The sequence below is a fragment of the Aphelocoma coerulescens genome, chromosome 4 (genome assembly GCF_041296385.1).
Source record: "Aphelocoma coerulescens isolate FSJ_1873_10779 chromosome 4, UR_Acoe_1.0, whole genome shotgun sequence".
NCBI classification, from domain to species: domain Eukaryota; kingdom Metazoa; phylum Chordata; class Aves; order Passeriformes; family Corvidae; genus Aphelocoma; species Aphelocoma coerulescens.
The window spans coordinates 14,006,510-14,031,716 of NC_091017.1; the positions used below are offsets into that span (position 1 = coordinate 14,006,510).

Below are 25,207 nucleotides of genomic sequence, written 5' to 3' on the forward strand. Positions count from 1 at the left end.
CCAGCACCTTACTCAAGTGATTTGTCTCCTCAGAGGCTTTAGAAACATTGTTAGCAAAACACAAGGGGCCTCTCAGAGCTATGCGCATCTTCTTGTTCTGAAGAACAGTTTGGGTGCTAAGGACAGAAGATAGACCAATACAAATTCATTGAAAAAGCTCTGGTTGCTTAACCAACTTTTATAACCTCAGATCATCTGAATAGAGTAAAACCAGCTACGTAACTAGTTTTACTACTTGACTGGTAGTTTAGGGGTGGGTTTTTAATGACAAATTTAAAATTATTTTGAAAAAGAAAACTGCTAATGTAGGTTGTGATAAAATAAACTCAGATTTTCTACGTCATTTTTAGAAATATTTTTCATTCTGGCTGGACAGTGGCAATGTTTTCAAGGAAGATAAGCATAATATTTGTCACTACCAGTTCAGAACTTTGGGATCTGAAAGCAAGTTCCCGTGGCTATTGGTGTCAATCAAAATTTTGCACTGCACACTTCATTCTGTTTTCCAGTAAAAGACGCAGGACCATGTCAACACCTAAAAAGCGAAAAATGTCTTAATTCCTTGTATTAACGAGTCTCTTTTTGATGTTTCTTTTATAATAATGCTTTGGCATATCCATAACTAAATTGAGCATCTTAACTCTTAATTTCACTTCCCCCTCCCCTTTCCATAAGTCAATACAAACATCACAGTAATATCACCATCACTGAAACTGCAACTGCACTTTGCTGCTAAGGTAACACACATTGCAGGATTCCTGCAATGGTTTCCATTCCAGGAGCATCAGTAATTTCTGCCCTAACAGTGTTTAAGGCTATTGGCTATCATCTTCAAAGTCAGCAAAAGAAAGGGATAAGCTTAAAAGGAGACAAGAAATTAATGTCATAACTTCAGAATTTCTAGACCATAACAAAAAGGACAAAATGATGGTATCATTTTAATTAACTGTGATATAGTTAATCTGAATAGCCCTTTCACCAAGATCCCTCATGGGGAAATGGATCCAGCCAGATGCTAGATGGCAACCATTTTGTAAGGAAAGCACAATTTGAACAAAAAATGTATTCTTAACAGGGAAAGAGTCAATAAGTGCAATGAAAAATGTGCAGTTAAACAGATATTTTACAAACATGAATATAAATACCTCATGCTTTTTGCAAACTAGATACAGCTTAAAACAAGCGCTGCTCCTAGCTTCGTAAATGTGAATTAAAAGCAAACCCAGTTGCTGAAGTAACACCACTGCAAAAACAGGGGCTTTTGGTCTATAAAGGATAATCTGGGGTGGGGCGGGGGGGAAGTACTCCTTTGAAATTAAACCAAATGGTTAATTTTTACTTTAACAGAAAAAAAGTGGTATTTACATGGCTTAAAGTGGCTTAACAAAACTGGGGGGGGGGCAGAGGGGAAGGAAGTAGAATTCAATTATATTGCAATATCTAGTATATCTAGTTCAGATTAGGTGCACAATGTCAAATCATGATATAAGTTAACTCAATGAGTTGTTGGTCTAGGTTTTCAAGAGTTTTGTTACTTCAATGCTTCTTCTTCCATGGAAAAGATTCTCTCACTAAAAAGGCAAAGGAGAGGACATATTCTCTTGATTGTGTTGAAAATTCAGGAGTGTGTTTTCTAGACAGCTGAGTTTACCTCTGAATAAAATTGACCCATTCTTGCTTTTAAATACAAGAGCAGAATCTTTCTTTGAGAACTCCAAAACTGCAAATGAGAAATGCTACACAGCAGACATTTACCTAAAGCTTGTAAAACATATTTTCTCCATGGAAAAACAATTACTTGCTAAAGACAAGAAAATTATGCAATTAAGACCCCATAAAAATGTATTTTTCTGCAGATACTGAGGTACTTCCTGAGCTTATTAAAAAGTTTCTTGTCATCAAAGTTTTAAATACTCATGCTAGAACTATCTCAAATGTACACGAACAAAATTTAATCTTAATAATTCTATTATTTCAGGACAACAACTTAAAGTCAAGACTGTCTGAAGGAGATCTTCTATCACTTGACTTTCAACAATGAAGGCAATCCTGTGTTTCAAAGAAAGCTGCATTATTTCTGACATGTTATTCTAGCTCAGTGTTAACACTAGAGATGACTAAAGAATCTAAAACTGAGAAGGGGAAAAAGTTAAGACAGATCCACATTGATATGTAGCAGCATGTTTTGGTTTTGTTCAACTCACCTGCTGCCATCTAGAACACACCAACAGGCTGAGAGCCAAACAGATTTAAAGCTGCAGTCAGAAACACTTTGCAAATAAACTATGGTAGGTACTAAAGGCTACATTGCCCAGTGTAAAATAAAAACCAAAACAGCGAGTGATGGAAAGTATTTAGGAATATAAATCAATTAAAATAAAATAAAAAACCTAGAATTAACCCTGCATATTAGACTCTTAAGACTAAAAACACCTTCACATGGCAGAAGGATCTCACAGATATCAAGCCTCTCAAATGTGTTAAAGAAATAAAAACAAAAAAACACTCACCACTCCAGAACTCCACCAGTTACAGTTCAGACTTTTGTTAATGCACTTCTGGCTCTTCCTTTTCCTCAAGTCCTATCATTTCAGAGTATTTCATGCCCTTTATAGTTTGACATCTCCAACATCAGTGGCATGACATGGATAGTGTATGATCTAGCTGCTATCTTACAATAAACTGCACAGTATTCTAGACATTGCCAGTAATTTAAGATTTAGTCATGATTTTGCATTCACTGACTGGGTGACTGTATTTCTGATGGTTGTCACTATATATATATATATACATACACACACTATATATTCTTATTAGAAAAATACATGTGTTTGTTAAGAGGAGATCAAGCAGACTAATTTATTTTCCTTCAATGAGATAACTGCTTGTCTAGACAAAGGAAATGCAGTAGCTCTTATCTTCTGAACTTCAACAAAGCACTTGATATAGCGCCTTTTCAAAAATTATTACTGAGTTGGAAAGGAATTAGCAAGATTAACAGACTGGCTAATCAGGAAATGGGGGGCTGAAACAGTAAGGAGATTTCCTTGAGATTTAGTGGCAGGGATAATTTTATTTCAGATTTTCACTGAATGTTACAGCAAAAGTTGCTGAAGCTTTATAATGAAATTTAAAAGGCAAAATCTGTAACAAGTAAAACCACAGTGGGCTACAGAAGGAATTACGTATGGAAGATATGAGTAACAGAAATATAAATGTATTAAGTACAAGGCAATGCATTCAGTAGTAACAACCAGCACTTCCTCTATGCGCTGGAAGCATGTTAGTTCAGAAAACACGGTGGCAGAAAGACTTAAGTGTATCAGGAATAAGCAGGCTTAGTAGCAGGAACGAGCAACTTTTTCAGAAAAATACAATTATGCTTTTCAGATACAACAGGAAAGCTATTTCCTGTTTATCAGCAATACTGTGTACACTTGCCATTCACACTCAAGAAACAGGATTAAGGATGCTGGTAAGAATGGAGAATGAATTTAGGTAAGAAAACTGAAATTGTTGAAATTTATTTAGCTTCAAAATACAACAGCTATGTTATATTTTAGTATAACATACTAAAAGGAGGTATGACTTTTAAATAAATGTGATGGTGCATTAGCATCAAAGGAAAGAGAGATATTTAGAGCAATGTTCCTCAGACTTTAAAACTAGGGCTGTTGGAATTTGGAGAAGGGCAATGGGCCTTCCAATTTAATGTTCTCACTTATATTTCATAGAATCGTGGAACGGTTTGAGTTGAAAGGTGCTTGAAAAATATCTCATTCCAACCCTCCCTGCCATGGGCAGGGACACTTTCCACAAGACCAGGTTGCTCAAACCCCCATCCAACCTGACCTTGAACACTTCCAGGGATGGGGAATCCACAGCTTCTCTGGGCAATCTATTTCAGTGTCTCACCACCTTCACAAGGAAGAATTTATTCCTAATATCTAATTTAACCTACTGTCTTTCAGTGTGAAGCCATTCCTCCTTGTCCTATCATTCCATGCCCTTGTAAAAAGTCCTTCTCCGTCTCTCTTGTAGGCACCCCTGGAAGGTGCTATAAGGTTACACCAGAGCCACATCTGCCCAACCCCCAACTCTCTCAGCCTGTCTCCATAGGACAGGTGCTCCAGCCCTCTCATCATCTCCATGACCTCCTCTAGACTCACTCCAACAGGTCCATGTCCTTCCTGCGCTGGACCCCCAGAGCTGGAGGCAGCCCTGCAGGTGGGGTCTCACCAGAGAGGAGCAGAGGGTCAGAATCCCCTCCCTCCCCTGCTGCCCACAGGGCTTTGGATGAGCCCAGGACACGTTTTGCTCTCTGGGCTGAGTGCCCATGGCTGTGTCATGTCCAATCTCTCCTCCACCAGCACCCCCAAGTCCTTTTGGGCAGGACTGTTCTCAGTCCATTCTCCACCCAGCCCTGGATTTGCTTGGGATTGCCCTGACCCATGTGTACAAAAAAGACATTCTTAGCACCCATTGATAAAATTGATAAAGTCACTGTCTGGAGCATGAATAATACCAAAATCATTTAAACAATAGATTCCCTTGTGACTCAGCATAATTCTTTCTCTTTCAGAAAAAGATTAATTTTCAACTTAACTAAATGCTGCCCTCTAAAAGACCATATCTTTGAATGTAATTGAAAAATTGCAAATTCCCTTTGAGCTGTATTCCTCTTGAATTCTTTTGGGCACTCCATGACTGCTGCTATGCTTGCATTGCCCTGAGGACTATGACTACTATTCTGGACCAGAGCAGAGATACTCAGCTATGAAGCTCGCATAGTTTTTAACCAGCTGGCCTGTGTACATCCAGTATTCAGTGGGACATGTTCACAGAACTCCAAATTCCTGTTTTGTCCTGAGGTGCATAAATGAGTATGACCATTGTCCTTCTTAACATAGTTATAGTATTGTTGTGCTAATTACATACATCCATATAAGCACAGGATCAGTATTTTAGCCCCCACACAACTTTCCTCATTCCTCCTTCTTAGCCTATTCTCCCAAATTACTTCAAATGAACAATAAAAACCCCAAATAACCCCCAAACCAATAACACAAACCCCCACAAAAGTAACCTGCCCAAGAAGCTCTTCCAAACAAAACCATCATGCTCAAGCACCTAAAAACAACTATTTCAAAAATTAATTTTAAAAATATTCATTATGACTTATATTCACATTGTCAGAATAAGAGGTGCCTGTGTCAAAATCTTCATCAACTTCAGCCTTAAATCATTACATATTTAGCCTGAAGCCAATTTCTTTGCCAAAAAACCTCCCAAGAGAATGGGAATTTAGAAAGGACTTGCTGACAGAGCTGAAATTTCCTAAATGTATTCTCATTGCTGTATTAAACACTTAATTTCCTTTCCAGTGGTCCTCTATAAAAAAGATTTAGAAGCAAAGGATCACAGCCTTCATAGACCTTCTTGTGACTCTAAGAACAGGAGTAAGGAAGACATATTTATATCTCAGTTTAAGAGTTTTACTGCCAACTTTTTCACTAAAAAACAAGGATGGAGATTGAAGCAAAATTTATTATTTTTCTTTACTCCTTTTATTTATTAAAATCCCATTTTGTTGCATGTAAGACAAAATTACATTGTAGTAACCATCTGTGTGTTCAAGTACAAAGAAAGGTAAACAGAACTTTACAACAACTGAGACTTACTCAGTTTACCAACAGAAAGGTGAGGGAAACTGCATTAATAATCTTTTGGAATTCAGTCCAAACTGTTTCAGTGGAAACTCTTCTGCTGAATTATCACCTCATTACAGGTATGGTACCTTTTCTTCTGAAAAATATTTATCTCAGTGCCATGTTCCTGGTCGTCTATAAACCTGCCAGACATGGGTTTCCAGGTTCTACATTCCAAAGACACTCCTGCTCCTACCTGATCTTCAGTCCCCAGAGCTTTTGTCTCATTGTACGGATACCTGCTACAACTGCATTAAAACCTGGGTTCCTTCTCCCCCTTTTTTTTAGAGCCTTTCAATCCTATAACTGAATTTCTTCAACTCAGTTGAGTAGAATAATCACCAAGATAAGGACTGGACACAGATGCATTTCTTCCCCAGTCTGTCCAAAGAATCCTTGAAAACATGTACCACTATGTAAGCCCAGTATTTCCCCCAGCCCCCATCTGATTGTAGGAGAGAGCTCCCCCTTTTCCCACTAAAGACAACTGTTAGGAGCAGGTCTGAGGAGTGATCTGATGGCCAGGAATATGTTTCATCCAGACCCCTGATTAATTAACTCTTGGAAAGGTACTTGGTCTTCCTCTTTAGTTTACCGAGCATATTGCTTTGTGCAAATAGGCTGACCTCTGTATTCTAACAGAGATGCTCTGGTGGACACCACTCTGGAGAAATTAGGGTCACATCTTTCAAATGTACATGGAGTCTGAAAAAGGTGCTGACAGATTTCTTCAAGCAGCTTTAAAAGTGCCTGAGGAAGTACATGGGACTGAAAAAAAAAAAGTACCTCAAATAGCTAAAAAATGGGAAATTGGATGTCTAACTTGATTCAAATCCATAGAGCAGCCCACTGACATCTTCAGGTGTATAAGTATCTCCAGTCTGAATACCTTTATAAAATCAACCCATAAGCCTTAACATACTCTTCAGCTACAGCAGAAGTTCTAACATGAAGAAAAAAGGAAAAGCATTTAAAATTCATGTTTCATTCTTAAAAAGCATCTTAGACAAACCACTACCATTCCAGACTACCACTAGACAAACCACTACCATTTTTCTCCAGCCCAGTGTATAAGTTATGATTTCCCCAAAGACTAGTACAGCATGTAAGTAGTAACATCTACAGTCTAAGCAGGTTACTTGCATTCTCTGTCTATTAAGGGAATAACTGTCGTGTGGGATAAACTGCCTTTTTTCTTTGCACTGATGTAGTAGATCTATGCAAAAAGGCAAAAAGTAACAAATAGTGACATGCAACAGAGCCTGTCAGAAATTACATAAATCTAATTCTAAAGGTGAATGAATATTACGTAAGAACCAACTATCTTTGCAGCAGCCAACTGAATGAAAAATATTCAGTGAAATTTATGCCAAAAATTTCTCTTTTTTTGTTCAAGGGTGTTGTGCTTTAACAGACAAACAAACCAGGTAGGACCATGGAACAGAGGCTGTCACAAATCATAAAGCCATTGAAAAGAAACTGTTATTTTTTAAGGCACTTTTCAGAAACCTACAAGTTTGACAGCAGAGTAAATAAAGCTGACTAAAATCCTTTAGTGAAGCTTTTAGCTCCTTTGTCAAGCCTTTAGAGCAGCTGCTTCTGCACCACCAACCTCCGGCCATGCTGGCTGCCCCAGTGCAAGCTGCAAACAGGGACAAACAGGGCCCCTCCAGCACCAGAGGGTGCTGGGGAGGCCACGGCAAAACAAGTTTGATTCACTGTTGAACTGACTCTCCAAGTTTCTGGAACTGAAAGATGGGAACTCCAACAGCAAGCACCATGAGCAACACCAAAAGCTCATAGCAAAGTTAACAATTTCCATGAAGATCAGTGAGGCATCCATTGTTCCTTTTTCTCTTTGCTTTTTTCAACAAATTCCCTTTCAGTTCCAAATAAGGACAGACTAATTAAGAACCCCATTATTTCTGAAAATACTGAATTCAAATATAAGTTCTAGAGATGAAATTGGGTAAATTTTCATGTACATTTACTGTAAAGAAAATTTTCATTAGAAAGAAGTTTTCAGAGTTAAATTACACCCAATGTTCAATTTGAACATTTCAAAAATACTAACATCTCCTGGGGAGGAAATGCAGCTTGTACAAACACACTGCAAACATCATTTTCAGCCATAAAAGCTTCTGCAATTAATATTATGTGTAAGACTGCCAGAAGAGTTCATACACAATGTCATCGCTCATTCTTGCAGCATTTTACTTCAACATATCCTTGTTCATGGTGAGGGTTTAGTCCTGAAATGGAGGTCTGGATCCTTGTGTTCCAGCCCTGTTCTTGATTCAAACCCACCTATCTAAAGCCTCCCCATAGCTGCAGTAAGTTATGACTTCAGCTCTTACCTTCTAGAGGTGTGTAGTGTTGCTGCCTCTTAGTCAAACCATTGTTAACTCCTCAGATGAGTACATTTAATTTAATTTGAAGTCTCTCTCTTTCCATATAGAAATGACATCCCTCAGGACAGGAGGCTCTATTTCCCTGGCACAATACTGCTTTTATTTTAAAAATAGAGGGTTACGCATGCAGATTTCTTCAGATTAATAGGGCAATCACTATCCTTATCTGCACAAATATTTTTTCAGGAAATAAATTTGTCCGAGTTACTATTAAGTATGAAAATATTGTGAGCAGTAACATTTTTACAGAACCCTCAGAAGAGAGAAGCAGGAGCACTCAGTACATGCTGCAAACAACTCTGTGTTTGAAGTGATACCACCAGAGAAATACTGCAGCCACTCATCACCTCCACTTTCAGACACAGACATTAGAGAAAAGGATTGGTTAACAGAACTGATACGTTTCCAGCTCTGGATCTGAAGCTAACCAAATGTAACAATACAAGCCCTACTTCCTTTAAAATTCCTTTAAATTGAAGGGTTAAGGAGAGAGAGTGAACTTGATTAGCAGTAAGAAGGACCATATAGATTCAGAAAGAGGAAAAAAAAAAATCAAAGCCCAAACAAAAAAGTAAATGAAGATACCTGATACTGTAGCCTACATTCCAGCTTTTTTCTTTAAACGTCCTGAAGAAACTGTACCTCAAAAAGTAGCACCTTTTCTAAAACTGCATGACTCTAAATACAGGTTAAAAAGTTCCTTCTGCATAAATAGGAACTGCTCCATTAATATGTAGCAGATCTTCAATGCTATTCACAATTTCAGTGCAGACTGTTTTCATCTTCTGTAGGACTTTGTTAATATTGACTCTAGAAACAGCACACAGAAAAAACGCAGAGCACTAAACAGCACACGCTGCTCTGGGGTACAAACTCCAATCTTTCCACCTAGCTTAGAAAATAGACCACATATATATGATCTCCTTACTGATCTGAAAACCGGGAGAAGGAGTAAGAGATTAAAAAGAAACTACTTAAGCTGCCTTCCAAAAATGGATGTAGAAACCTTCATGTAAATACATGCACCTTTCACAATTTCAGCCCTGTCTCCTGCAAATGCTATCGTTGCTCAGACACTAACCTATATTCCAGGCTGCAAGCAGCACCCCGCCCGCAGACTCTTGCCACCTCAAGCTCCAGGAATTATGCCACGTGGAAATTTTGACTCATCCAGCCAGCTAGACCTAACAAGTTTAAAGTACCATCAGGCCAAGGATCTTACTAGAAGCAATCTCTTTTCCCCCTAAAAGCATCCCCCAATCAAACAAAACAAAACCTAATTCAAGGGAAATCAAAGACACCACGTGAACATTCTTGGAATTTTATTCCAAATATTTAAAGGCTGCTTTGTCTAATATCACCTTTTAAAACAGTTTAAATTTCATGGAAGACAAGAAAAAGAAAACAGTTTAAAAATTTGAGCCAAACCAAATGCCCCCCTTAATTCATTGTTGTTCAGGAAAGTGAGATGTTATTAGAGGTGAATGGCCTTACAGTAACAGCTTAGACTAATTTAAGAGAAAGTCATTATCTGCTTAAAATAACTGCTAATAATAATGCAGTATTATTACATTAGTTTAATAGTAATGACAATGTTTCCTTCTTTGGAAAAGGCAACTTAAATATTTCATTGAAAAATTAAATTACTTTAATAAAGTATTGAAGGCTTTTTCTCATATTTTTCAGGACTAATCCTGAACAAGACATGAATGCATCATATAAATGAGAAACCACAAATAAAGTGAAATAAAGTACTTGAAATTACTATTTTGGTGTAGGCATGTAAACTAGACACAATTTGATATTCTCTGAACATGTTTTTAAGATATTAAGAAATACACTTGCAAAACTCATCATATTGTATTTAGTAGTAGTATCAGCATACATTGGTTGCATTTTTCAAGGATAATGAGACATATGCTTTACTTGCAGCTGCTTTAGTTAGTAATGCTCTAAGTTCCATGTTTATAGAGTTTGAAACTGAATTTTTTTCCTAACCTCAGCATCACAAAAAATTTATACCTGATGTTACAATATTGGCAACTGTAGAAGCAAATGACAATAACATCTTCACTTAATCTCCTATGCCTTAGGCCCAGAAAACAAGAGTGAGCAGATATACTCTACAGTCACGTGAACTGCAGGTATAAGATGCAATTACATGAACTTTGGATTTGCAAAGCAATTGTAGGGGAACCTGTGGTCTCCTCCATTTAACCTGAGCTTTGCACTTACCTCACACAACGCTTGAGTCTTTGCAATTTTTATATTTTAACTAATTCCGTATTTTTCACTACCAACTCAAAAGCAAAGATGTGTCATCTTAAGGCTCCGCAGTATTGATGGTTATCTCTTCAGTAACTCCCTCCAATTCCTTACATATGTCATTACTCTTTCTGACAACAAATATCAAAGGAATTAGGACTGGAAGCCCATTTTGGAGATCCAGCTCTATTTGTAGGCAAACAAATCCAGCTCTAATTGAATGCAAACCTGAAACAGAATGGTGTGGGCTATTTAACTTAACATAACAAAGCTTGACCATATCTTCTAATTTAACCTCTTTCTCTCTGAATATGAATCTCCCTAGTACTTTTTTCCTATCACATCCCTACCAATTATTTCACTTGGCCAGCTGCTCCCCATCCCCCACTCATCAGGTGCCCTAATCAAATTTCAGCAGCCATGGAACAGAACAGCCAAAAAAGTATTTTAGTGTGGTGTGACATCTAAGAGAGCAATGATGGGCCTACTTTGCTAGGCACTATTAGATTGGTCCTCTAGATTACCTCTAGACCATTAAGATTTTTCCTAGCATCTGCCTTCCGCTCTGCACTTTGTGTTGGGATGTTGGCCAGACACTCGTCATGTTTCTCCTCCCAGGTTTCAAGGTCTGGGTATCTGTAGAGGAGGACTACAGGATGTTACAGCAAAGCATATCTTCTCCCCAGTCCAGAAGTTGCCTTAGAAGCTAATTTTCAACATAAAGTTTGCTTAATCCAGGTTAAACCCTTGTCCTCTCATCACTTGGTTGGGAAAGAGGTAAACATCTACACGCTCCCAAACTACATGCGCTTACTTTTACCATTTCTTATTTAGAAATCATAACAACTGCTGAAGCCATCTGAAAATACATGTTTGCTTTTCTTTATAGAATAAAGAAAATACACTATAGACTATGGAATAGAGCTTCGCTTTTTATCTGTAATAAAGCTATGCATTTTGTTGAAAATGTAAAATTTTTTCCCAGTCTCTAGACACACATTAAACAAGTTGCTATCATTATATAAAAGTACTTATTGAATCTGGTTTCAGATAGTGCAATCTCAGTTATGGAAAGTGTCAAGCAACCAAGATACAAAAAACCTAGTCTTAAACAGACAGGGCCTACAGTGCTGAATTCCCAAAGTCAGAACCAACCACTTTGATTTTAATTGACTGTGAAGTGTGATGCTGTGCAGGTTAACTTACAGCATCTCAATAAACTGTTACAGATGACAGCAACTCACTAAAGAAGCAAAGAATTTATTGCCTGTTCCATTTTTAATAATTCAAAGACATCAGTAATTATGACCTAATCAAAAGAAATGTCTGAGTTATGCAACCTCGTAAGATTCACTGTGATTGTATCACAGATGCAAATATAGTAAATACAAATTTCCTGACAATTTCTGTTAAAGAGGAGATTGACAATCCAGAATATTTTATATATTACTTGAGCTAGATGTTCAAATCGTAAGAGGGATGAATTACTTTGTCTAAATAACCTGAATTTGCAGGTTTCCCCTCTGTAAAGGACTTATATTCACTAGTAGTTCAACAGATACATCCAATTTGTCTTAACTAAAATTTGTTGTAAAGTTTTTGGACCTTGATAGTGTGCCCCTGCCAAACCATTTTTAGTTAGTTTTACCAGAGCCCTCAGAGTGGGACTAGGCTGGAATTACCCTCATCGGCTTCACCTGGCCTTTTCACCTTCAACTGCAACACATCAGCCCCAAGAGGGTTTTTAAGCTCCAGACTGAAAGCTCGAGGGGAGAGGTGGGATAGGTTTATATCTGCTTCTTATCCTTTGCTGTCTTATTGTTTGTATTTCCTGGGCTAACTTGGCTGGTGATTACTGGATGGGTTTTGTTGCTGTCATCATCTCGACTCTGTTTGCCTGGATCAGGAGCCCCACCTGTTAGAGCCCTCAGGAATTCATCAAGGACTGAAAAGTAAACTGTGCTAAATTGGAAAAGAATTGGGAAAGAAGAAGCTGCAAAACTAAATACCAAGACAGCAAGGAATAGATAAAAAAGGACTCTGCTGCACTAGATTAAAACCAATCATGTTATCAGAAAAGTGTGTGTGGAGCTCATGGACAGAATAGAGAAACCAATCAAACAATGTGAGATCTCATGCACAGCAGTTGTAAAATGTATAAGTAGTGTATTATGTATAAGTAAGTAAAATGCATAAGTACTGTGTTATGTTGTAAAAAGTGTAAGTAAGAAAATGTATAAGTAGAATGATATGTATATGTATAAGTAGTATAAGACAACCAAGTGAAATGCATAAGTAGGTAGAATGTATAAGTAAGCAAAGTGTATAAGTAAGGTATTATATCAAAGTTGTGAGACATGTGAACACAGGGGTATTTTAAACAATAAGGCGCTTCTGCATAATCATATTGATTCATTGATCAGAAGGCATGAGTTCCCACAAAAAGTGGGGAAAAAAAATTCCGGTAACTCTAGGAGAAGCTTCATCTACGAGTTTCAGAAACATTAAATAAACAGCATGGTCCATCCCAAGCATGTAAAACAGGCTGCACACCTAGCAGGGAAACCAGGCTGCAAATCTGGAAAAAAAAATGAACTGGCAGGAAAAAGGGGAAAACAAACCAAAACCAAGGCAAATAATGCATTGTCTTTTCAAACTACATAACGTCCCTTCACTTCTGGTTACTGTCTTTTCAACTCCTTCAATACATAGCTCAAGGATTTTGGAGAACGATATTTTAGATGCTAAGAATGCAAATATCCTATTCCTGTGGAGTTTAATGCAACTGGAGTCAACAGGCTTTTTGTTTTCATACTGAATGTACTGCTGATTATGAGGTTTCATGTGTCTGAAAACAGACATGAAAACTTTAAGCCCTGTGGTCCTCCTACAGGAGCTTTTTCCAGGGGCCAGTGAGCTACTGCCTGAGGAACATTAAAAAAGGAGCAGAGAAAAGGAATCCACCCCTCCCCTACTGTCAAATACTCTGTACAGGGCTAATTCTAAGTCCAGACAGATATATTCACCAGGAGAGGATTACTAACTGATAATGTCAAGGTTGTTTTAATGGGCAATGAAACTTCGGACATGAATCTCACAGAGTATTGTGTGTACACAGGAAAAGTCTCTCAGGAAGCCTCTCAATGAAATTGGGTATATGTGCCTATATTTTAATTTATACTGCAAGGACAGTCTTTCTTCTGTCATACTCAAGCCTGAAAGCCATTTGGACCCAGTTAATTATTCAGAAACTTCCTTTTCTCACAGGGGTGATGTTATTTCAGAACGGGGTAGCAATAATTGGGCTGTAACTGTGCAGAGCTTCCACATCCAGAGATAATTTCTTTAGCAAGAGCCTTGCAATTACTTCTCTTTGTAAAGCTGCCAAGTTATTCCCCAGGATGAGAGGCAGTGAGAATCTACAACTATAACAAATCAAGGACCTCCATGTTCAATTTCACTGAGGCAGTGATGTGTCAAAATCCAAGCCTTCCAAGCATCTCAAAAACATACTAACTGCTGCCTTCTACAGGAAAAAAGTCACATTTGTCCCTCATGATTCGTATTTTCTGTTCGGAAGCAAACAACCCTGTCTGAAGGGTTCTCAGCAGGGAAATGGTTTCCTCCCAATGCAAACTCACTGATCTGCATTTTAAGACAAAACATATCTGCATACAACTGCTTATAGTAGAGATGCTGTTGCAATCAAAGAAATTAGCTTGTATCTCTCGATGCACTTCTAATCCACCCAGTAAAACTGCTGAAGAGTAAAGTAGGGAAAACAAAACAGAAGAGCTGTGATTCAATGCTGCCTCACCTGCTGCTCCCAAATTTTGGTGGAAGTAGTAGAGAAAAACTTCCAAGACTGTTACACCTGCACAATTTTGTGTTAATAGACCCAGACTTCTACTCCACAGCGATCCTGTGATTTTCTTTCTTTCACTAAAAATAGTGACAAATGCTCACAGTCTTACCTTAGAAACAAAAACCTGAGCAATGTAAACAACCATATGTAACAGTGAGACACATGAAGTAAGACTTCAGCCTCCACCAGAAAGGGTTATCAAGTCAGACTAACGCAATACATACACACTCAAAAACTTCCTTTTGTCTCACAAGAATACATATACTAGAAATGGTGCTAACGTGCTCCTTTTCTATTCCTGACATGTATGGCAATGCCTGCTTATCAACTTGCAGACAAAATGCATTTCTCTATTTCCTCTCCAGTGAGAGCCCTCTGAATTTCACTTGAAGATGGCTTAGGTGTTTTGTAGTCAAAGCTGACAGAGCAGTCTTTGCTAATTTTCATCTTTGTTTTTTGCTCTGAGGTATCTTGATAGCTCTATGAGCCATTACATTGGTTATGCCTTAAATGCTGTGCCTTAATGAAATATGCTGAAGCCTGCAGGGAAAGCTGGGTAGAAAGATCCAGTAAAATAGAAAGTCATACTGTTCCCTACTCTGAACTGGAGGGGGGAAAAAAAAAGAAGAAAAGAAATATTAAATCTTATTAAAGTGGTTTGGATAGTTGTGACTTTCAGCTTTTTCATTTCATATTAGTGAGACTGCATATATGGCAAAGGATTTAAGGATGATAAGACTGCAAGAATAAACATCAACAGCTGCATGGTACCATAAAAGTCTTCAACTATTCTTGCTTTAAAAATACCGAGATTGTAATGAAAAGAACTTGGCAGGGGGGGAAATAAAATGCACTAAATTCTCACCACTGCAAAATGGTGAAAAAAATCCCACCAAAAAGACCAAACAGAAACAAAACTAATGTCACTGTGCCAGTGAGTCCTTGGTTATAATCCACGATCTCATCAATAAGTAATAAATTCAAGGTGAGAGAAGTCAGTTTACTCCTCAGTGAAAGGACATGTCAGATACCACATAGTGCCATAACACTACAAAGCAGCTGATGCTCTGTTCAATGCAGTAATTGCTTTGTACACTGAAACCTTGGGTCCGCAATTGTTGCTGTTAATAATGTTCATTCACTGTTTATGCTATGGAGATTTTGAGAGAACCAAATGCACTAAATTTTGACCCCGCTACAGACTGCATTTGTCCTTTGTTCTCCTGGCTTTCTGACCATCACTATGCAAGCTGCAAACAGATCCTTAAAGAAAATGTATGCTAGAAGGCAGGGATTTTTGCCCTCCCCTTGTGATCACACAATCCGTGGTGAACAGGACAAAACAAAGAACAGATCAAAACAAAATCATCATTTCTGGCATGAAGAAAGCCAAGCATGGAGAATTTCAGCCATATGGGAATTTGTTTCTGTAAAATACTGCATAATGATTATATAAAGAGCTTTGATTACTGTAAAATTCAATGATACATGCATTTCTAACAGCACTGGAAATCCTAAATGATTACACAAGCCTTTCATGTTTATTCATCAAATATTTAAAATACAGCATAATACAAAACATTTAACTAGCTTACTCTGAGAGCAATTTACTATGGTCTTCTAGCAAAAATTTGCTCAAGAAGATAAAGTCTCACATTACATCCAATGCATATGTTTCTAATGTAATTTTTAATAGAATTATTTGCTCAGCTTTAGTTTATAAGTACCAAGTTTCAAATGTAGGCATTTACTAGTACAAGCATGGACATAACTGGAAAAGGCACTTTTGTGAGACACATGGTAGAGAAAAAAAAAATCTCTTCTAACACATTGAATTTGCTGTTTCTAGTTTCACAGAACCCACACCCCAAAACTTCAAAAGAAAAATCTGTTTTCAACCTCTGAGTGTCTGCTTTCATAACACAAAAGCAAGAGCAGACTTACCACTGCTCCAAACACCTTTCTTTTCATATTTTCAATCCTTATTGGATACTTTGCTCTGTTTTACATCAATATCTACAAAGGGTGTAATCAACAAATGTCTACAAACCCTTCAGAAGGAATAAGCCAGGGAGAGGTGGTGGGGTAACCCCGTGTGTTAGGGAGGGAGCTTAACAATGGTGACAATAGGGTTAAGTGTTTACAGGAAAGGATCGGGGGAAGGGCAACAAGACAGATAGACCACCCAACCAGGATGAAGAGGTGGACAAAATGTTGGGAGAAGTCGCACTATCAGTAGTTCTTTTTCTCGTGGTGGGACTTCAGCTTACCAGATATCTGCAGGAAATTCAACCCAGCAGAGATGAAAGGATCCAGGACATTCCTGGTGTGTGGGAAAGAAGCATTCCTGACACACCTGGTGAGTGAGCAAACCAAGGAGGGTGCCTCATGGGACCTGCTTTTTGTGAACAGAGGAGGACTGATGGGTTATGCGATGGTTGGGGGCTGCCTTGGGTACAGTGATCACAAAATGATGAGTTTTCAAGTCTCAGAAAAGGAAAGGGAGCCAGCAGAACAGTGTGCTTGAACTTTCAGAGGGCAAGATTTGGCCTCTTCAGGAATGTGGTTACCAGAGTCCTTCAGGGGCAAAGGAGTCCAGGAAGGCTGGACAGTCATGATGAAATCTTAAAGACACAGGAGCAGGCCATCCCCATGTGCCAAGAGACCTGCTGATGGGGAAGAAGACTGGCCTGGATAAACAGCAAGCTTTGGCTGGAACTCAGGGAGAAGAAGAGAGTCCGTAGCCCTTCGATGAAAGGGAAGGCAACACAGGAGGACTACAAGGATTCCATTAGGTTATGCATGGAGAAAATTAGAAAGACCAAAGGCCACCTGGAACCTCATCTGGCATCTGCCATAAAAGACAATAAAAAATGTCTCTATAAATACATTAGCAACAAAAAGAGGGCTAAGGAGAACCTCATCTTTTATTGGATGCAGAGGCACTTAGAGATAATGCATGAGGAAAAGACTGACATACTTAATGTCTTCTTTGCCCCAAACTTTAATAGCAAGACCAGCTGTTATCTGGGTACCCAGGCCCCTGACCTGGAAGAAGTGATCATTCACCTGACAATAAATACAAAATTACCAATGAGAACAAACAAATCTTATCCTTGGAGTGACTCAAACATTTCCACGTTGCTGCATTTAGCTGAAGGAAATCCTTCACCCCTGCAGTGCCTGGGCTGCAGTACCATGAGTGCTGCAGTACCTGGCCTGCCTGCAGCACCAGCCATCCCTCCTGAGGAGCAGCTCCTCCAGTGCCTTGTCCAGGGGATGTCAGCATCAAAGGCACTGGGAGGGAAAGCAGATCAACCCTCTGAAAGGACAGAAGCATATTCTACAACTTGAGGTCATGTTGTCACAGTCAGGTTGCTCCACACTGACTACAGAAACACTGTGCCATGCTGTTTCCTCTATCCACTGCAGCATGCAGCTTTCAGAGGAAAATACCCCAGCCTTCCATACAGGCACGTGCCCCTTGAACACTAAAAGTCATCATTCAAAATGACAAGGCAGTGCAAAAGCCACCTTGGATTTGTTTGACTGTTCTGTTGTGCTCTGTGCTGGTCCAGTGAGGGGCAGAGCAATGAAGGATATATGAGAATGATATATTTGCAAGCCTTTAAGACAGTGCTACAGAGACTACAACATTCACGCCTATGTTACTGAAATCCCTAGCTGGTTAAAATAAATCTACAGGAAAATGTTATCATTTACTAATTAGTTCCTCTCTTTCTAATCAATCTTCAAGGAAACCCTTTACACTTTTAGAGAATACAATTGGTCTCATTGCTAGGTAGTTTTACAAATCTTTTCCCAAATGTCATCTCTTAGAACATGTCGGGGTCCCTCCCCTGCCATGTAGCCCTGGGAGCCCTGAGGGAGGCACGGGGTTTCCCTGCCCCTGGTCCGCCTCGTTCCCCATTGCTTGGTTTGTGTTTCCCTGTGCGGGCAAAGGACCCTCGGGTCCCGTGACTGTGACAGCTCCTCGGCAGAGCCCCGGCCATGCGGCTGGAGAAATAAACATCTCTGAAACATCTAGCAAGAATCTGTCCATATATATTTCTTTTCCACGGGACTCCTGGTTTGATATAGGCGTGTTACAGCATCCCCACTGTAACAAGAACAAACCTTTGCCTGACGTGAGGCAGCAGTAGCATTTGTTTGGCAGAGTAGGTAGAAAAGAAAAAGAAAATGGAAAATTAACAAACAGTAGGTTACAATTTTCCCTGAAGATACAGCAATAGGGAGGAGTTTGTCACAATAAGAAAAGGAAAAAAGTAACAAAAGGGTAGGAGAAAAAGTAGTAGATAGTTTCAAAGGTTTCAAAGGATAATTCAAAGATTTTTGCAAAGCCAAATCCTCCCACTGAATTTTCGAGAGCAAGGCACAAAGAGCAGTAAGGCTAGAAATGGACTTTAAGTCTGTACCTGTAACTTTACCAGTCTTGACACTTATCCTCAATTTTCTTACAGATACACTAAGATATATGAAACCTTTTTGTACCCTCAGCCACTTCAAAGAAAGGTTTTATATCAATATAAACCCAAAGGAAGGTCAGCAGTTTGAATTTCGTTTTATGTATCCAAGACTTTTAAAAAATACAGAGAAAGACTGATAATAATACTTTAGGTGGATTCCAGATGCAGGTGCCTGGAAGAATCAAAAAACCACTCCTCTTCCCCTCAATATCCTAATAATGATGTTTAGTAAGAACATCTAGTCTGATGCAAAAGGAAAACTAAACCTATCATCAAGTATATATTAAAAGAAAAAAATAGATTGTTCTGAAGAGAAACATGAACATCTAAAGCCCTATTGCAAGTATTTCTGTGGGTAGGACTGCAGTGCTCTACAGTACTGCTCTATTAAGAAGAATGAGATAATAAGAGTTTCTAATTTAAGGCAATATTTCTCTGCAAATCCTGCAGAGATGGCAGTGGACAGAACTGAGAAAGGGAAGACTTAAGTGGGTTTTTCTTTAAACAAAGTATAGGACCTTCAATTTTTGAAGAGAAACTGCTTCAGTATTTTTAGCACTCACTGGAGTGCGGGACTGAGTGCACTCTGGTGCAGGCAGAGAGCAGGAAGGCAAGGTACGAGATTCCACATTTATCTCTGCTAATGCATTTCACACACTGCTCTGCAGCACTCCTAATCTTCCAGCCCTGAATCTCTTCAGCAGCCATGGAAAAGCACTGAAGACCAAACTGCATGATGGTGGTGGTGTGACAGGGATAAATGCCCATGAGGGAACACAGAATGCTGTCGCTTCAGATTGGGCTTCACAGCTCAACTCAAAATGCCTCTGTTGTGATGGACAGTCTTCATTTTTCACTCACCCTAGCGGGATTCAGTTTTAACAGGGACACTTGCAAAATCAAGAAACACACACGGGAAAATCTTTTGCAAAATTTCATTCCTAGTGAACAAGTTTAATAGAAGATTCAAGCCTCAAGAGTTGAAAGACATGTAATTTAAAGCCTAAGTAATCTAAAATTGCCACTTTACAACATATCGTGGGAACCATATCCAAAACTGAACTTCTAGCCCCACTACTTCTAAAATTATCAAATTAATCTAATTTTATTCTCAGTGATTAAGATAAAATTTGGGAAGTGAAAAAAGGGAGACCAGACTGTCAAATGTGTTATATTTCAACAGCCTTCTAGACATCCTGTTTCTCCTTGCTCTCAGGAGATAACATTAGAGTGGCTGTGTGTAACTTTCAGCATCACACACAAATTCCAGTAGTGATATCCATCCAAAGGAGATTATCTTTGAGGGGGTGATGCAAAGATAAGTTCTGAGCAGGTACAGAAAGTTGCTCCTGTCCTCTGCTCCCAGCACTTGTCCATGTGTGGATGAAAGAGGCAGCCCAACTCACTGCATGTGAAGTTCAGAACTCTTGCCGCAGGACACACATATTCCAAACACAGAGCACATAGCAAAGACTGCTGCCTTCCAGATTAGTCACTAGGACTCCTCACAATGTAACACAAAATCATCAGCTTTGTGTTTTCTGTGGCTCTGTCATGTGGCAGTGGTACCTGACTTGTGCTATGCAGTATTTTCCCAGAGAATGCACCCAGCTTCAGCTCTAAAACTTGCTAGACCAAACTGGGCTAACCTGCATGCCTATAAGAACAGCATGCTTGTGTAAAAGTAAGAGGTAATTTTTGAACAGCTTATGAGCATATAATTCTGATCTTATTGGACAATGACAAAGAACAGGTACAGCCCCAGCCAACAAAACCCAAACTTTCTAAAGTCCTAAAGACAGTGTAGCTCAAGCCAAGAGAACATAAATTTGCTCATGGCAATATGGGAAGAAAAATCTTTGTGATGTAGGAACAGATGTCACTACGCATTTTTCATAATATGGCATTACCCACCAATCTGTATGCATGGTTTCACTGGATACAATTAAATGATATTTCATAAACCCTCCAAATACTCTGTTCTAAGTGTATCAAAGTAAACTGGGTACACCACAGTCGTTCTTTAAATTTTCTATTTACATGAAAACTTACAGTAACTAATCACTTAGAAAGACTAGTCAAAACAAACAAAAACCTCAGTTTCATTATATTAAAAAGCTCAATTACAGAAAGTCTGACACAGCCAAGATATAATTATGATCAACATCAGACAGAGATGCATAAAAAGTGAAAAGTGCAGTCAGAACATAGTACAGTGAATGTGATCCCAGCTGCACAGTATTTCAATATAATTAAACCACACTTCTTACATAATATAAGTTAAGTGACAGGCAAGAGTGAAGTAACTATCTACTTTCTGGTATGGGAATACTAGCATTGGAAGGTTATTTTCAACACTTTTAAAAAAGAGCAGGCCAAAAATAAATTCTGGTTGTTTCTCAGTGAGGAGAATCCTCATTCACTTTAATATTATGACCTGTATGCACAAACCAAGAAGTATTTAGTTATTTTTGTATTAGAGTAAAAAACCAGCAGGTTTGAAAATCAGAGTTAATTCTCTTGTATAGATAGAGTCAGGTTTAGGCAAAACCCAAGAAAACACTTTACCCTGTGATGTACTTGCTGCCCTTTTGCCACCTTCTCTACAGTCTTCTATTTGTGGCAGTAAAATCCTACTGAGTTTAATTAATGCACAGGATTCACTTCTTATAGCTGCACTTTAATTACAAGAGAAATAGGAAAAGATAAAGTATATACTTGTGACAAGGGATATTAGCTACTTTGAGCTTATTAAACAAGGCAAGCAGTGTTACAGCCCTGATGCTGGTGGGAATTATTACCATAGCACAATTTCTGCAAAATATCTCACAGTCAAATCCAAGGTTTATTTCTGCCATAAACACCCAATTATTTGAGCTAGTGTCTGCCCTGAAAGCTCAGCCTAGAAGAGCAGAGCATACCTAGCAGGCCTGAATTCCCCTCCACCCCCAAGTGGATTACCCGTCTGTTTGGAGGAATGGTGGGACTCTGTTTGGCAGCCATTAGCTGTGGCAGCACTTTCTGACAAACAAGAAAGCCAGCTTTACTGTAGACTGGAGAATCAGAACTGTGACACCACAGCACTTGGAGCAGTTTTACTGCCAAATGGACACATCCCATTTCTTGGGTTGTGAAGCAAGCATAGAAGTCAGTGCTGGTGCAACTATGCTGGTAATGGTATCCAATTATAGCTCATTTAAATCTGACTTTTATGAATCTACATAAACATCCAGACTTGAAAAAAAGTCACCCAAACCAATAGCAAGTGTGATGGCTTCTACTTAATTACAGGTAAGAAAGTCAAGTTTTAGCATCACTGATATTTTAGTATGTAAACAGAAGTGCAAATATTGCCACAAATGAAGTTGCAACCAGGGTAGACTGGGTCATTCATATATGCTACAGCCCACCTTGATTTAAACCTCAACTCTTATTTAATTTTTTCTTACCTACATCCAGCTTTAAAAAGGCTGAGTAGTAAAAAATGCTAAATGTGTGTAAACCAGAGATGGGATTAATATTTTCCCCTACAAAAAGATACTACAGCTTATAGATCTAGAATGTTTCACATAGGAACAATGTAAATTCTATGACAAAAGACAAAGATATTCTCTCATGATTTACAAGCTATGTCAATGGGATTCCTTGGGAGAGACTCTAGTCCTGTACTACACTTGTAACGAACAGTTACAAAAAGTTCTTACAGGTTTCTAAAAAGCTTATCAAATTATATTAATTCTCTAGGGTAGATCTTCTCCTGCATAAGTGGCAGTAGAGAAGCCTGCAGCTAGGAAAGCAGTAGCACAGGAAACAGTACTATGGATCCAGTCCACTTTTATCACTTACAGATAGGCTATTATTTTCCAACATTTGTGAGTCAGAATGAAACTGGAAGGGAAGGACAAAGTCCATCTCCATTCACTCAATGCCTGTTACGATTCCACAGGTGACAACTCTATTGAATAAACAGCAGATCCCATTTTAAGCCCCTGCAGCCTAATCCATTACCAAATTTAAAATAGATACATTTTGAAAATGCATGTACGTGCCCCTTCCCCAGTTATTCTTAAATAGAGAAGAAATCCAGACTCTACACCTAAAATATTCCACACATTCCTATGAAAGAGCACAGTGAGGGGACAGAACCAACAAGCTGGCTCACAAAGGTTGAACATTTAAACAAACGGATCAATAATTTTCCATCTGAAAAAAATTATGAGTTCTCTAAAATAGAACTTTACTTTTGTAAGCTGTTCAAAGACAGTCTCAAGCTTTGAATTATGCCTTTTATTTCCCTCTTATGGATAATGAACACATACACAGTCAGGACATAAGCTTGCACTTGCTTTAATCATGCTGGGTACCAACTGCAGATATGTAAAGAGCAATTCAGTTAGTTAAATACAGGTGTCAAGGGCAATTCTTCATGCCCAAGAGAAAATTATCAGCTGGACTCCAACTGCCACAGAAGAAAAAAACACATCTCCCATAGGCCCTATGATGACATCTACCTCTGTAAGGCTTAGTTCACCTGGAGCACATAAAATGGCACTCAAGCTCTGTATTTGGCAGTTAAATCACTCAGATTGTCCCACTGACCTCACATATTAGTTAAAGTGAGTAACTTTCCAAGGATAAAAAGCTGACTCTGTATCCAAGAATGTACAACACCAGAACCCCAAATGATTCACCTTTAGCAGTGGCACTGTAGAGCTTAGACTGCTACAAATCAATAACAGAAGCAGCGACAGAAAAGCTGCAGGTATCACCACACGAGAGATTAAAATAAAATATGAGTAGCTCACTCCCGGGTGACACGCTCTACTGTCATTCTGGTTTGTGCATATAAGTAAAATATTATCAGAAACGTATTTCTGAAAAATTATTCACAGCGGTGCTGTCTCAGTCTATTCCATGTGTTCTCTGCCCTCAAAAAGCACGCCAGAGCAATCTTTTATTTGCTAGGAATACCTGTGCTGATTCATGTAACCAGCGAAAAAGCCAATAGCAAAGTGCCCACTTTGAGTGCATGGTTCTCTTTCTCTCTAATATATCAACAGATAAAGGAGATTTTAGGTACAAGAGAACAACAAAACCAATTTTACATCAACCCATTTCCCCAGTTTGCTAATGGGAGCCAAAGAACAACACAGCAAGAAACTTATTCCTCAGTAAGATCTGTGCAAGAAATGAAGCAAAGCACTTACCGTGTCTTGGGATTTATCCTTGACATCATAGACTGTTAGTTTTATTTTAGTTTCCTCATAGATGGGGTATTCCGGTGGGAAGGTCACACCAGTCAAAAACAGTGGATCTTTTGTACCCTGTGCAACATGAGTAAACATTTGGTAAGGTAACAGCTGTGCAATGTGTGGGATGTCGGTATGCAGGTACGGAAACCCAAAAGGTGTCAGCTGTCTACAGCAGAGAGATGGGAACAGCTCAGTATTATTACCCAATCAATGAGAAAAACAAATAACTTTAAAAACAAAAAACTTTATCAGGAAAACTAAAAACAAACAAGCAAAAACCAAACAAAACCATAACAACTTCCTGGAAACTTTTTTAACTGGAAAGGATATGAAGTGCTTCTGAGAGCCTAGCAACACGTTTTTAAACAGCTCAGCCAGTGTCAGGTTCTGGAATACAACCTGTAGTAACCAAACCCTTTCTTACTCCCATGACACTTTCTGAAAGTACTACAATTTCATCTTAATTTAAATGAATGTTGCAGTTTGACGCTGGTTAGGCACCAGCACCACGATTACATTCAACATACAATCTTCACTTAAAGTAGCAAAACTAAAGATTTAACTTCCACACACATACAAAAAAGAGCAATCTTCATTTAAGCCACAATAATAAGCACATAGAAATGCTATGAAGACTCTCAGTATTGCATTAAGGATATTGATTTGTGGAGGGGGGATTGAAATACTCCTCTTTAGGCAGTACTGCAATAAAATAACATTCCTGTGCTTTGAAACATTATGATCATACCTAAAAGCTGTACACAGAGGTAACTGTATCATAGCAAAAGATATACAATTAAATTAATCATACAAAATGTTGCTTATAGTTTCTTAATGTTTAATTATACTTAATTTCCAAATATTACCAGGCATGTATCCTTAAACTTTCCATTAAGTGAAAAAAAGGATTGTGCATGACAAAGGTTATTAATCTTAAAGAAATTTCTGTGCGCCTGCCTTCCCCTCACCAAAGCTTGACTACAAAGCTGAGAACCTTGACAAAACAAATTCAGGAATTTATTGAGGTCTAGGACATTGTGTTAGGAAATGCATCAACTTCTATTAAAAAATATATATAGTTATCTATTTATCTTTTGCACGACATCATTCCAGACAGTTTGCAATGAAACATCCTGATCAGATACAAGATATTTGAATTAAGCAGTTTCAGGATGGTTGAGGGCTGAAACCATAATAATTTAATTAGTAGTTGGTTGAA

At 38.5% G+C, this 25,207-nt stretch overlaps 1 protein-coding gene across 22 annotated transcripts in view; it reads right to left on the minus strand.

The window, feature by feature from the left end:
- INPP4B (inositol polyphosphate-4-phosphatase type II B) overlaps positions 1–25,207 on the minus strand; it is a 390,079-nt gene that overhangs the window by 223,773 nt on the left and 141,099 nt on the right. For all 22 annotated transcript variants that reach the window (XR_011150457.1, XM_069012729.1, XM_069012737.1 and 19 more), the window contains one exon: positions 23,944–24,060. Coding sequence is in view for 21 of the 22 variants with exons in the window: in XM_069012729.1 (XP_068868830.1) it covers positions 23,944–24,060 (117 nt within the window). In the remaining variant the exon portion in view is untranslated. The remainder of the gene's footprint in view (positions 1–23,943; positions 24,061–25,207) is intronic.